General features: G+C 38.5%; 1 protein-coding gene across 3 annotated transcripts in view; it reads left to right on the top strand.

Annotated features, from left to right (window-relative positions):
* The window catches only part of IFT74 (intraflagellar transport 74), a 181,917-nt gene that overhangs the window by 121,211 nt on the left and 44,993 nt on the right, over nt 1-15,713 (top strand). For all 3 annotated transcript variants that reach the window (XM_073543682.1, XM_073543683.1, XM_073543681.1), the window contains one exon: nt 2,240-2,319. In XM_073543682.1, coding sequence (XP_073399783.1) covers nt 2,240-2,319 — 80 coding nt within the window. The remainder of the gene's footprint in view (nt 1-2,239; nt 2,320-15,713) is intronic.

The following is a 15,713-nucleotide window of genomic DNA, read 5'->3' as shown; positions in this document are numbered from 1 at the left end:
GTGCTTGCTGGGTTTTGTGCAGTGCCGACATTTATCTACTGTCGGCGGTTTTGTGCCCCCCGGGACCCCCACATACCTTCTAATGTAGGGATCCCGGCGCACACTGCTTGCTGCGACCCCCGACCTCATCGAGACGTGATTGGTTCAGGTCCTGATGACGTCAGCGTCACAGCAACCAATGAGAGAGCTCGCTGGGAAAGCTTATTGTTTCCCGGCGATCTGACTCATTGTAACGCCACTTCTCCTGTGATCTCGCACTGACAGGTGATCACAGGAGAAACAGCATTACTGTGTGACAAGGTCGCTGCCTGGCACAGCGCCAGGCAGCGATCTTGTCACACAGTAATGCTGTTTCTCCTCTGATCTCCTGTCAGAGAGAGATCAGAGGAGAAGTGGCGTTACTATATGCCAGGCAGCGATCTTGTCACACAAAAAAAAGTAAAGAAAAAAAAAGCAAGTAAGCAGTTTAGGGTTAGGGCTAGGATTAGCGGTAGGCTTAGGGCTAGGGTTAGGGCTGGGGATAGGGTTAGGGGTGTGTTGGGTTAGGGTTGGAATTAGAATTGGGGGGTTTCCACTGTTTAGGCACATTAGGGGCTCTGCAAACGCAACATGACGCCCGCAGACCATTCAATCAGTCTGCATTCCAGAATGTCACTACTTCCCTTCCGAGCCCCACCGTGTGCCCATACAGTAGTTTTCTCCCATATGTGGGGTACCAGCGTACTCAGGACAAACAACTTTTGGGGTCCAATTTCTCCTGTTACCCTTGGGAAAAAAATTTGGGGGCGAAAAGATCATTTTTGTGGAAAAAATATGATTTTTTGTTTTCATGGCTCTACGTTATAAGCTTCTGTGAAGCACTTGGGGTTCAAAGTGCTCACCACACATCTAGATAAGTTCCTTAAGGGGTCTAGTTTCCAAAATGGTGTCATTTGTGGAGGGTTTCCACTGTTTAGGTACATCAGGGTCTCCAAATGCGTCCGATCTCAATTCCAGCCAATTCTGCATTGAAAAAGTCAAACGGTGCTCCTTCCGTTCCAAGCCCTGCCGTGCACCCAAACAGTGGTTTAGCCCCACATACGGCGTATCGGTGTATTCGGGAGAAATTGCACAAAAAATTGTATGGTTCATTTTCTCTTTTTACATTTGTGAAAATAAAAAAAATTGGTTCTGAAGTAAAATGTTTGTGAAAAAAAAGTTAAATGTTTATTTTTTCCTTCCACATTCCATTCATTCATTCATATGAAGCACCTGAATGGTTAATAAACTTCTTGAATGTGGTTTTGAGTACATTGAGGGGTGCAGTTTTTAGAATGGTGTCACTTTCGGGTATTTTCTATCATATAGACCCCTCAAAGTGACTTCAAATGTGATGTGGTCCCTAAAAATAAAATGGTGTTGTAAAAATGAGAAATCGCTGGTCAACTTTTAACCCTTCCCAACAAAAAAAAATTTTGGTTCCCAAATTGTGCTGATGTAAAGTAAACATGTGGGAAATGTTATTTATCACGTTTTTTGTGTGCCGTATCTCTGTGCTTTAAGGGCATAAAAATTCAAAGGTGAAAAATTGCAAAATTTTCTAAATTTTCGCCAAATTTCTGTTTTTTTTCACAAATAAACGCAAGTTATATGAAGGAAATTTTACCACTAACATGAAGTACAATATGTCACGAGAAAACAATGTCAGAATCACCAGGATCCATATTGACTTCAAATGTGAGGTGGTCCCTAAAAAAAAAAAAAAATGGTTTTGAAAATGTTGTAAAAATGAGAAATCGCTGGTCAACTTTTAACCTTTATAACTTCCTAACAAACAAAAAATTATGTTTCCAAAATTGTGCAGATGTAAAGTAGACATGTGGGAAATGTTATTTAGTAACTATTTTGTGCGATATGACTCTCTGATTTAAGGGCATAAAAATTAAACGTTTGAAAATTGCAAAATTTTCTAAATTTTCGCCAAATTTCAATTTTACCACTATCATGAAGTACAATATGTTACGAGAAAAAAGTGTCAGAATCAGCAGGATCCGTTGAAGCGTTCTAGAGTTATGACCTCATAAAGGGACAGTGGTCAGAATTGAAAAAATTGGCCCGGTCACGAAGGCAAAAGGGTTAAATTTATCAAAAGAGGATTTCTGAGACAAAGTGGAAAAAACGAAAACGCATCTCTGGAAAATAGCGTGTCAAGAAGGGGTTAACAGCTTATTAATCTTATTTTTGTTTTGGCTATTATCAGGTTAACAGATATTAAAGAGAGGGCTAAACAGCTAAATGAAGAACTTGGAAGACTGGACATGGATATGGAAGAGCACCAAGGTACAGTTATGTACGGCTATCTCCCCAGAATAGACGGAAGCAGAAAAAGTTATTATATTTGTTGCAGACGATTGGCTAGAGAGGCACACAACAAACTCACAATATATTCTCCATCATTTCTATTTATTCCTTAGCTGTTCTAAAAAAATCAATGTTGCCTAAAAAACATTACATAAAAGTTTAATTTAAATATAAAAATCATTTTTGCTATGTAAATGCTGTCATACAAAAGGTAGATCTGATGATTTTAAAATCTCTACCGCTTTGGTTTAATTTTAACAGTGGCACGTCAAGTGCAACACGGGTTTATAGAGAATCGCTTAAACGGGATGTGTCCTTAAAAAAAAAAAATCAGAAATTGAAAAAATGCAGTGTATTAATGTTTTAATTTGTAATGTTAAAAATAAGAAAAAGGATTTAAAAAGTTTTGACCTTCTTAGTTTCTAGACACTAGGGGGAGCAGCTGCTGACATTTGTAATGAAAACCTAGTGTACCGCTAGATCGCATTACGACTGCAGTAAAAATGGGAGGGATCTGCTCGCATGTGTCTGAGGTCACTCCTTCCCTTCTGGGTGTTTCCTTAAAAGCGGTACTTTAGCACAGCAAAGGCCATTAACCCCTTCATGACTAGAGGTATTTTTGTTTTTTTGCTCCCTTTCTTCGCAAAGCAATAACTTTTTTATTTTTCCGTCAATATGGCCATGTGAGGGCTTGTTTTTTGCTGGACGAGTTGTTTGAACGACACCATTGATTTTACCATATCATGTACTCAAAAACGGTAAAAAAATTCCAAGTGCGGTGAGATTGCAAAAAAAAGTGCAATCCCACTGTTTTTTGTTTGGCTTTTTTTTTTTATTAGGTTCACTAAATGCTAAAACTGACCTGCCATTATGATTCTCCAGGTCATTACGAGTTCATAGACAAAAAAATTCCAAACTTTGTTAAGAAAAAAAAAAAAATATTGCGCCATTTTCAGATACCTGTAGAGTCTTCATTTTTCGTGGTCTCGGGCTGGGTGAGGGCTTATTTTTTGTGCGCCGTACTGGCGTTTTTAATTACACCATTTTGGTGCAGATACGTTCTTTTGATCGCCCGTTATTGCATTTTAATGCAATGTTGCAGCGACAAAAAAACTTAATTCTAGCGTTTTGACTTTTTTCTCGCTACACCGTTTATTGATCAGGTTATTTATTTTTTTTATTGATTGGGTGGTTCTGAACGCAACGATACCAAATATGTGTATGTTTGACTTTTTTATTGTTTTATTCTGAATGGGGTGAAGGGGGGGGATTTGAACTTTTATATATTTTTTTTTCATATTTTTATATATATATATATATACTGTATATATATATATATATATATATATATATACTGTATATATATATATATATTTTTTTTTTTTTAAACATTATTTTTTTTTAACTTTTGGCATGTTTCAATAGTCTCCATGGGAGACTAGAAGCTGCCATAATCCAATTGGCTCTGCTACATACAGGCGATGATCAGATCACCTATATGTAGCAGAATTACTTACTTGCTGCGTTGTGCGTTTCGGCGTACCTTCGTACGGGGCTGGCACATCCCGGGGACCCCAGCAGCACACGAGGTATAGCACGGAGCATATATTTTAGCACCTCTATTTTGTTTCCAGCATTATTTATTTGTTCACTTTTTTTAGCATTGAGCGGTTCTGATTGCTCCTTAATTGCATTGCACTTAAATATTGTTCCTGCTGCACTCATTGAAGTATTTGCACCTCCTTTTTTGTGTTATTCCACATATATTGAATTGATTCAGCACTGGCACTTTTTATACCTCTTATTGTGTGGTATTTATTTATACATTTTTCCCCCCTTTTTGATATTTTATATTTATTGTATGAGACTTTATTTAAATAAAATTATTATTATTGGACATTGTCGGTTTCTTTCGTTGTTTTGATATTATTATCCGAGTAGTCTTTGTACTTTCCATGTGTGCATATTTTATATAATTCAGTTATTTTAATATTGCACTTTCCTTGAGTTTTATAATTGCAGATACAGTTGAAACAAGAAGTTTACATACACTATATAAAAAACACATATGCATGTTTTTCTCAAAATCTGACGTGAAATCCGAATAAACCTTTCCTGTTTTAGGTCTATTAGGATTACCATAATTATTAATATTTGCCAAATGCCAGAATAATGAGAGAGAATGTTTTAAGTCATTTTTATTACTTACTGCAAAGTCCAAAGTTTACATACATTTCATTATAGTATCTGGTACCATGGCCCTTAACCTGAATGACTTGGGTGAAATGTTTGGGATATCCTTTCACAAGCTTCTCACAATAGTTGGTCGGTATTTGGGCCCATTCCGCCTGACAAAATTGGTGCAACTGATCCAGGTTTGTAGGTCACCTTGCTCGCACCTGCCTTTTCAGGTTTGCCCATAAATTTTCAATAGAATTGAGATCAGGGCTTTGTGATGACGACTCCAAAACATTGACTTTGTTATCCTTAAGCCATTTTGTTACCATTTTGGCAGTATGCTTGGGTCATTGTCCATTTGGAAGACTCATTTCCGCCAAAGCTTTAACTTCCTGGGGGACGTCTTGAGACGTTGTTTCAGTATTGCCACATAATCTTCTTTTCTCATGATGCCATCTATTTTGCGAAATGCACCAGTCTCTCCTGCAGCAAAACAACCCCACAACATTATGCTGCCACCCTCGTGTTTCACAGTTGGGATGGTATTTTTTGCTTCCAAGCTTCTCTCTTTTTCCTCCAAATGTAACGATGGACATTATGCCTAAAAAAAATTAAGGTCTTTGTTCCAGAAGCTTCCAAACACATGATAAAATCATATATGCACTCCAGAATTGTTTAAAGGCATAGTGATCTTAGTGTATGTAAACTTTTGACTTTGCAGATGGTAATAAAAATGCCTTAAACATTCTCTCACATTGTTCTGGCATTTGGAAAATATTAATAATTATGGTAATCCTATTTGACAATCCTAAAACAAGAAAAGGTTTATTCTGATTTCATGTCAGATATTGACAAAAATATATGCATATGTGTCTTTTTAACAATGTATGTAAACTTCTAGTTTCAACTGTATGAGCTATCTGAAATCATGACTCTTTTTTTCCCGCTTTGATGTAATTCTTTAAGTGCAGTCTCATGCACAATCTATGTACTTTCTGGAAGCATGAATTTGTTATTATGCCTCTATGTTTGTAGATCCAGAGGGAAATGTAGTCTTTTCACACACCATTTGCTTTGATTCCTATCCAACAGTGGCAAGTAGGCTTTCCTCTGCCTCCTGCTTGTGAGAACTGACAGGGAGACCTGCAGTAAAAAGCTGGAGGCAGCAGAAGGCACTGAAGCCTAAGTTATAAAACTCCTCTTACTGACATTACCTTGCTTTGTATCCTATAAGACGACGCATTGCTATGTCCACACAGCCCTGTATATGAGTATAAAACGCAGCTTCAAACTCATCTACCTGCCTCATGCATTTAATAGGTTTCTTCATGTCAGCTTTTACAAGCATGAGGCAAGGTAGAATGTTTAAAACTTCATTTCGTAAGAATAGACTGAAAATTCTATAGTAGCGCAAAAAGATTGTCAATGTGAGTCAGGGAAGTTTTACAAGAAATTATTTATTCAGTTGCATATTGGACATACAGAGGAAGTAGTGTCTGAGAACTACAAGGGGGGATTTGATGTAATTCACAGGAAGTCCTTCACACAAGGAAAAATGACCCACTGTTTACACAGGAGAACATGTTTTAGCCTAGTGTTGAGACTGGAGATTACTTGAATCAGTTATAATTGTATGCACACCACTGAGTTGAGATGACACAAATCACACTGCTTGAAAGCAAGTGGCTAGTTAGCATTACATGTCCAATGAATAATTTCCGGAATGCTTCTTTAACCTTTGAGTATAAACTAAATAACTGCCCACTGAGATAATGTAGAGAATCAGATGGAAGTGAAGCAGATTTGTGTCTAATTGTAAGAGATAGCGTATAAGGCAAACAAACTGATTTTCCTTAATTATATGTATTTATATTCCGCAATAGTAGTTATTAGCATGGAATATTAGTAAGCTAAATTATGTTTAAATCTTTCTGATTCATTTTAATATTAACCTTTTTGCCCCCATAAATAATTTCTCCAATAACTGCAAAGAAAATGAATTTTAAACACAACTTTATAAAGCTACTTTTATGAAAGAAAAGGTAAAATACAAAACACTGAGATTGTACTGTGTTTCTGATGCTATTCTGAAAGCTGGAACACACATTTCATTGGTTGTAAGATGGGCATCTTTCACGTCATTTAACACTTTTGGCTGAAAGTGTTGGCATCCTTGAAATTGTTCCAGGAAATGAAGTATTTCTTCCAGAAAATTATTTCAATTACATGTTTTGTTATACACGTTTCTTTCCTTTGTGTGTATTGGAACAACACAAAAAAAAAGGAGGAAAGAAGGCAAATTGGACATAATTTCACACAAAACCCCCAAAATGGGCCACACAAAGTTGTTGGCACCCTCAACTTAATATTTGGTTGCACACCCTTTGGAATAAATAACTGCAATCAATCGCTTCCTATAACCATCAACGATTTTTTTGCACCTCTCAACTGGAATTATGGACCACCCTTCTTTTGTAATGTGCTCCAGGTCTCTCATATTTGAAGGGTTCCTTTTCTCAACAGCAATTTTAAGATGTCTCCACAGGTGTTCAATTGGATTTAGACCCAGAGTCATTACTGGCCACTTCAGAACGCTCCAGCACTTTGTTTCCTTCCATTTCTGGGTGCTTCTTGAAGTGTGTTTGAGGTCATTGTGTCAGCTTTTTATGTCTTTGTGTCAGCAGTGGGGTCCTCATGGGTCTCCTGCCATAGCGTTTGATTTCATTCAATTGTCAACAGATAGTTCGTGCTGATACTGATTCCCCTGAACCTGCAGGACAGCTTGAATTTCTTTAAAACTTGATTGGGGCTGCTTATCCACCATCCGAACTATCCTGCTTTGCAACTTTTTATCTCTGCCATCTATGTCAATTAACTATAGTGCCATGGGTTGTAACCATCTTGACTATGTTGTGCACCGTGGACAAAGGAACATCAAGATCTCTAGAAATTGACTTGTAACTTTGAGATTGTTGATATTGTTCAACAATTTTGGTACTCACGACAGTTCTCCTCTTTCTGTTCTCCATGCTTAGTGTGGCACACGCTGACACACAATGCAAAGATTGAGTCAAATTCTCCCCTTTTTATTTTGTTTCTGGTGTGATTTTCATATTGCCCTCACCTGTTACTTGCCACAGGTGAGTTTGTTTCAAGCATGTGATGCTCGTTCAAAGTTGTTTACTCACAATTTTGGAAAGGTGGCAATAATTTTGTTCTGCCTATTTTGGGGTTTTGAGTGAAATTATGTCCAACTTACCTTTTTTTCTGTGTTTTTTTTTTGTTGTTGTTCCAATACCCACAAAGGAAATAGCATTTGTATAACAGAACATGTGTAATTGCAAAAATTTTCTGGGAGAAATACTTCATTTTCTGCAACACCAACACTTTCAGCCATGATTGTAAGGCACATCCAGTTAAGATTGTCTCCCGATTTATCTTAGATATATGTAAAAAGATCACATAGGTGACGTCTGTGATATGGGAGCATGCTCCTTTCCCGAAAATTAGAGTGGTGCATTGCATCGGCAAAACAGCGGGCTCATTAATCAACATCGTCTAGCAGAAAAACTAGCCTTATTTTCAATAACAGTACATCTTTCTTTTACAGAGTATATTAGATAAGGAAAGGTGGACTGTGATTGGTTATTGCTGACAGCCATGCTATTTTTCCCACTAAGCAGTCATGGAAAATGAGGCCCAATGTCCTTGATTTGAATCGACCATTATTAAGAGTTCCAGATATTTAGTTACAGAGATCCCTCAGCAGGTCCGGGCCTGTTTCTATAGCGCTCTGTATTCTGAGAATCCTTTATGCTCCTAAGCCACAGACTCATAAGAATCAGTCCATTTTGCATGTTATTTCTGAGTTTTGTTTTTCTTTTTTCCTCTCCTATGTTTTTCCTATGATCTTTTTTACGTTTCTTTATGTCACTTTTATTTTCCTTTCTGTGGATTATTTTATAGAAGGTAAGAACCTGTTTTTCTTTGAATATAGGAAGCACAATCAAGCCAGTTTTTATTTGTAGATTTGTTTTCTGTCCCACTTACATGTGCACTTTTCTACGGTATAATGAGGGTATCATTATTACGGTTCAGTTTTTCTTCAACTATAGCTTTTTGCACTAAAGGGAGTGTGTCACCCCCAAAATGCATTTTAAATGGTATGTAAATTGTTGTAGGGAACTTAACCCTTATAACAACCATCCAACTCTGTACCTGCTACTTGTACAGTGCCTGAAAAAATAAAGTTTAATTGATGTGCAAATGAGGCGGCTTCAGTGCACCCAAGTTTGGTGCACTATTACATCTCTTCTTTGCCTGCCCCTGATTGACAGTGCTCACTTCCCAGAGCGTGCACTGAAGCCTGCTCATTTGCAAATTAATTAAAAGTTATTTTCTTAGGCACTGTACCTAACAGATACAGTGCTAGTATGGTTGTAATAGGGGTTAAAGCCCCTACACCACTGTGTATGGTGTTTAAATTGCATTTTGGAGCTGACGGACTCTCTTTAGCTAAATCACTAACTTTTTTCTAAAGTAATACTTCAGTACATAGTCCAGCACACAGCTCTCCAAATTTTTTTTATACAAAGTATTGCTTATGTCCAACAAAAAATACACAAACGTGTCCCAATTATTACATTTTCTTTATCATGCCAGGGTATATTCCATGATTAAGAACTTAAAGTGGTATTCTCATTTTATTAAATTGCTTTAGTCAGAAAGCTTGAAAACAAGCCATTTTGCATTTGATTTTCTTTTTCTATCTGATGTCACACTTCTGCAGTGAGAGCTTGTATCTTACATAATGTACAGCTGGTTTACATGGAGCTCGGCCACCAACGCCTGGCTGATGGTACACTGTAGTGAAATGTCACGGGAGGAGTTAACTCCTAACATACTAGTCAGCTCTCTCCAGACTATTTATTTTTACACAACAGTTAGCTCCCTTACCCTCCCTTGCAACTTTCCACAAACTCATATAGCCCACAAGCACAAGTCTATCTAAATTAATTATACTGGTGACCCCCTTAAGCGACCATAAAGACATGTAAATTCCTGGGGGTTGCTATAAGATCCTATGTCCCAACTTAAGAAAACTTATTTGCAAGATAGAAGTAAATAACTGGATAATAGCTTATTTATATAAATTGGAGACACATTACAGAATGAATTGAAAGGATTGCTGCTGTAATTTCCCTTATGATGAGCACTTGCAGCTCTTTATACTGATTCCCGCTGATTATTGGGGATCCCAGTAGGAGGCGTGATCTTATGGTCTCTCCAAAGAAACTGCTCTTTTTTTGGCAGCTTGTAGTCATCATTTTGCCATGGTGTGCTGATTATTACAGCCTTCAGTGTGTGATTGTTAATGTAACTTCTCCGCCTCTCGAAACACACTTATTATATTCATTTAATACAAAAACTAAGTCCAAAACTGTACACTGTGTAACTGCAATAGTTCACTATGACTTTAGTCCTTGTTGAACCTTTGTTGCTGTCTGGCCATTCTGCCTCCAAACTTTCAGAACTATGTGACTGAATTAAAAACTTTAGAAAATTGGGGTCTATTAGTATTTATTTAACATGTGTTCTGGCATTAGATAAACAGTTATGGTGTTGATTGACCGAATATCTGTATAGTATTTCAGTATGGCACCTCTGGTCTCCAAGTAAATCAACAAAACTGTATGTAGAACAATGGGAAACATATGCTAGACTAGAGTGCCACAGATAGTAAATAATTGTTTGAGAAAAAATTATATATATATTTTTTTTTATAAAATGAGGAAATGAGATTTTCTTAATTTCTTCATGGCTAGAAGGGAAACCAGTAAGACATCCTACAGCTGCAAGGAAATAAATTCTCTGCGTCCCAATGGAATGTCTTATTGTTTTATTCACAAAATTAAGGAAAGAGGATGCGGATGTAATCATATCTCTCTAAAGTGCCGTTTCCAACAGTTTACCTTACTGGAAAAATAAAACTATATAGAGTAATATAAAATTATGGCTATTGAGTGGGGTCCTAAAAGCACAATTATTGAAAAATACAAAATGTGTGTATGCGCCCTCACAAATGTTATTTTTCATTACATAAAGGTGACATCGGTTCAGATTGTCTAATGCTATGCTACATATCTATACTCAAATTAAACAATGATATGGTGATATATGTCAAAACTCTCAAAATGTGAACAAGAAATTGCCACTTACTCCTTAGTAGTGATGTCCATATTAGTGACCACCATTACTCATACGTGATATTTGTTAATATGCTTGACCGTAAGTTGTCCATACACATTAGATGTAAGTTTTCTGTACATACCGATTTTGGTGGTAGGAGACAACTATCTTATATGTATTAGTGTTGTGACTTTCCAACGACGGCAGATGTCAGAGCAAAGAAAGTTTAGACATGTTGGATTTCTAATTGCGCAGTCATTTATTGCCGGTGTTCGGCTTTTCTCATGTCCCACACACTATAGAAAACTCATAAAGGCACAGCAGAACATGGTAGTCCATGGAGGATTTGGAAAGCAAAAGGGTGGAATTGATGTCATCTTTTCATCCGAAAGTTATCTAAGGTATACGGGCTTCTGTTCTGTAGGTATGGGTTTTACATCAAAAGCGAAGCGCTTAGAGAGGAACCATTTCTAGTCATTGTCTTCTAGCTCATTAGCGTTTGCTGCGATGTATGTGTGCACCAAATGGCTTAGAGATTGTCATGTTCCATCAGATGCTGTGTTATGGTCCATTTACACTGCAAGATTATTATGTATAAGCATTGTGCAGTCTAGACAACTTGATGATCACTCAACAAAAGAGTAGAATGCTCTTCCTTTGGGTGAAATCCCACAAAGATCTGTTGCACAAACGATCATTGTTCTTGGCAGCGCATCATCTTGTGTAAACAGGATCTGTTTAAGGGCCTGTCACACTAAGCGATATCGCTTTAACGTCACAGGTTTTTGTGACGTTATAGCGATATTGCTAGCGATATCGCTATGTGTGACACTTACCTCCGACCGCTCCCCCACTGGTTATCACTGATCGCGCGAGAACGTCCTGGACCTTTTCTCGTCGGGCGCTTCCTGCTGGGCTTCCTGTGGCGCCGACGAGCGACACGTGGAGCCGGGCGGGAGGACGCAGGATCGCCTAGTGTGACAGGTAAGTAGCGACCCCCGACCCCTGCTATGTCGCTGGTGAGATCTGCCTGTGTGGCAGCTCACTAGCGACCACTTAGCGATGCACCAGCGATCCTGACCGCGTCATATCGTTGGTCGTGATCGCTGGTGCATCGCTAAGTGTGACAGTACCTTTACTTCAGTGCACATCTAAAACGGGGTTGGCCTGTGTGAACGAACTTGTAAACAGCCGTCAACTGGCAAGCATGTTATAAATCAACCCTTACGGAGGTAGTCTTTCCTAGGGGCATTGTTATAGGAGAGAAAATTGCACCACATGGAGTGCTCTGTAATATAGTAGTCAGCTTACCAGCTTTGATGACTTTCTTATAAAGGAATTTCTGCTCTGGGGGGATTGTGTGCCACCGACACTTAGTTTTTTTTCCCAATAAAAGCATATCTATTTCCAAAATGTACATTCCATTGCCGAATCCCAGAACTAACCAGGCAAAATAATATTGAAACTATTCTATAGATGTAACAAATGTTATTGTTTCAATAGTAATGGTTGCTTACGAGGCATTGGCCTTCTACCTACAGTTAGGTCCAGAAATATTTAGACAATGACCAAATCTTAATGATTTGGACTATGCATGCCACTGTTTTTAGTTTTAGATTTAAAATGAAACAACTGAGATGAAATTGAAGTGTAGACTTTCAGGTGTTGAACAAAGATATCCTGTGAAACATTTAGGAGTTGCAACTATTTTTCTACAAAGCCTTCTCATTTCAGGGGCTCAAAAGTATTTGGACAAATTAAATTTTCCATGAATAAAATGATCATTTTTAATACTTTGTAGAGAATCCTTTGCAGGCAATGCCCGTTTGAAATCTGGAAGCCATGAATGTTGCCAATCACTGGGTTTCCTCCTTTGTGATGCTTTGCCAGGCCTCTACTTCTCTTGACTTCAGTTGTTACTTGATTGTGAGTCTTTCTGTCTTAAGTTTTGTCTTAAGCATGTGAAATTCATGCTTGATGGGGTTGAGATCTGGTGACTGACTTCTCCATTGCAGAATATTCAACTTCTTTGCCTTAAAAAAGCTCCTGCGTTGCTTTCACAGTATGTTTTGGGTCATTTTCCATCTTTACTGTGAAGCGCCATCCATTCAACCTTACTGCATTTGATTGACGATAAACAGAAAGTATAGCCCTGTAGCCCTGTATACTTCAGAATTCATCCGGCTGCTTCTATTCAGTGACTTGATCAGTAAACACTAGTGACCCTGTACCTTTGGAAGCCAAACATGCCCAAGCCATCAAATAGCTTCTCCGATGTTTTATAGACAATTACTTTCTTCTTCATATCATTATGATACAGGTTGATCTTCGTTCCATATGTTCAAAGAGTGCTTTTCCAGAACTGGGCTAACTTCTTCAAATGTTTTTTTTTTTTTTTGGCAAAGTCTAATCTGGCCTTTATGTTTTTAAGACTGATTAATAGTTTGCAACCTTTGGTGAACCTTCTATATTTGTTGCAATGAAGTCTTGTTGTTATGGAAGACTTAGATACTGAAACACCTATTTCCTGGAGAGTGTTCTTCACATGGCTGGATATTGTGAAGGGGTTTTTATTTACCATGTAAAGCATTCTGCAGTCATCCACCATCGTTGTCTTCTGTCGATGTCCAGCCTTTTTGACTTCCCAAGCTCTCCAGTTCGCTTTTTTTTTTTTGCAGAATGTACCAAACTGTTAATTTGGCCACTCCTAACATTTCTGCTATCTCTCCAATGAATTTCTTCTATTTTTAATCCTAATAATAGTCTGTTTCTCTTTCATTAAGAGATCCTTTGACTGCATGTTGTGGGTTCACAGCAACAGCTTCCAAATGCAAATTCCACATCTGGAATCAGCTCCATATTTTTTACCTGATTAACTGATGATGGTTTAACAAGGGAATAATCCATGCAGCCCATTATAGAGCTTTTGCGATCACTGGCCAATTACTTTTGGTCCATTGGTCCATATAAAAAGAGACATATAACTTATTATAGAGCTGTAATTCCCAAATCATTATTCCAATTAGGATGTGAATATTCTTAAATTAAAGCTGAGAGACTGCACTTTAAGCCTATATTGATTATATAACTGTATCTTGAATATCTTTTGGTAATCAGGTAAAATGACAAAACTTCTGTGACTGTCTAAATATTTTTGGACCTCACTTTATATAATCTATGCATTCACCATTTATACAAGCCTCATGTTTTGGCCTTCGCTTTTTTTATCTTTTTTTTTATAAAAAAAAAGGTTTGGCTCCAGACGTATTCCCAGCAATCACATCGTACATGAGAGAACTGGGCAATGATCCGATGGTACAGGATGATGGAAACAATCAATCAAAATCATCCATTGTGAAAGGAAGTTATTTTGTGATAAAGTAGGAAAGGTTTAGTTAAAGTCGGAGCAAATAGAAAGCCTGTGCTTCCTGGCTCAGACAAATAGGAAGGTAAACAGTCCCAGTCTGTGGAGACTCCAACCTTTGTCTAATTGCATTTAGATAACAGCGTGTTTGTCTTTCGAGCCCTCAGAACTGCTTCACTACAGAAGAAATGAGCATCATCACTTTTTTTCTAGGAAAATTACAAGATCTCGCTAAATATTTAATGTAGAAACATATTCGTGTGATCAAATGTGTAATGGCTTGTTTGAAGCATGGGACATAATATTGTTGGGATCCACAACCAAGTCCGTTATATATATATATATATATATATATATATATATATATTGTATATACAGTATATCTATATATATAAAACTGAATGTATGTGTGTATCACCAATCAATCACGAAGCATCTTTCATTTCACCAGAGCTGTTCAAAAGAAGCGGAGCTGTGATTGATTGCTATAAGCAACAGTTTTCCTTGCAACCACTCTCTAAGCATCTCTCATTTAACCAGAGCTGGTTAAAAGTAGCTGAGCTGTGATTGGTTGCTAAGAGCAAGTTTTCCCACTTGACAACACCTCAGCAGACGCTGAAATGGTGGGAGAAATCTAGCATCCCAGGAATATAAGCTCCCAGCCATTGTCTGCCCCCCAGAAAGGAGCACAGAAATGAATTCCCCCTCCCGTGGATCAGTGGTATGCAAGTTAGGGCAAATCCACTCAGCGTTTTGGTATTGACCCCAGGCCTCTCTTAAAGGGATCCTCGGTATGGAAGTCAGGGCAATTGCCTTCAAATGCTCTGGTACTGACCCCAGGCTCTCTTAAAGGGATCTCCTGTGCGGAAGTTAGGGCAAATCCCTCAGCGCTCTGATTATGACTTCAGGGTTCTATTAAAGGGATCATTGATATTCAGGTCAGGGCAAATCCATCCAGTGCTCTGGTTCTGATCCCAGGCTTTCTTAATGGGATCCCCGGTATGGAAGTTAGGGCAAATCCACTCAGCGCTCTGGTTCTGACCCAAGGCCCCTCTTAAAGGGATCCCCGGTATCGAAGTGAGGGCAAATCCATTCTGCACTTTGGTACTGACCCCAGTCCTCTCTTAAAGGGATCCCCGGTATGGAAGTCAGGGCAATTGCCTTCAAATGCTCTGGTACTGACCCCAGGCTCTCTTAAAGGGATCTCCGGTATGGAACTTAGGACAAATCCACTCAGCTCTGTGGTTCTGACCCCAGGGTTCTATTAAAGGGATCATTGGTATGCAAGTCAGGGCAAATCCACTCAGCACTCTGGTTCTGATCCCAGGCTTTCTTAAAGGGATCTCTGGTATTGAAGTTAGGGTAAATCCCTCAGCGCTCTGATTCTCACCCCAGGGTTCTATTAAAGGGATCATTGGTATGGTAGTCAGGGCAAATCCACTCAGCGCTCTGGTTCTGATGCCAGGCCTCTCTTAAAGGGATCACCGGTATGGAAGTTAGGACCGATCCACTCAGCACTCTGGTTCTGACCCCAGGCTGACAGGATGATGTGGGATATTAGGGGTAGTAGTCCGGTGGCTCTGGCTGACGGGATGATGTGGGATATTATGGGGAGTAGTCCGGTGGCTCTGGCTGACAGGAT

This window comes from Dendrobates tinctorius, unplaced genomic scaffold (genome assembly GCF_039654945.1).
Source record: "Dendrobates tinctorius isolate UK_male_01 unplaced genomic scaffold, ASM3965494v1 ptg000134l, whole genome shotgun sequence".
Taxonomy (NCBI): Eukaryota; Metazoa; Chordata; class Amphibia; order Anura; family Dendrobatidae; genus Dendrobates; species Dendrobates tinctorius.
Note: the sequence above shows the minus strand (reverse complement) of the source record. Positions and strands in the feature narration are given on the sequence as shown.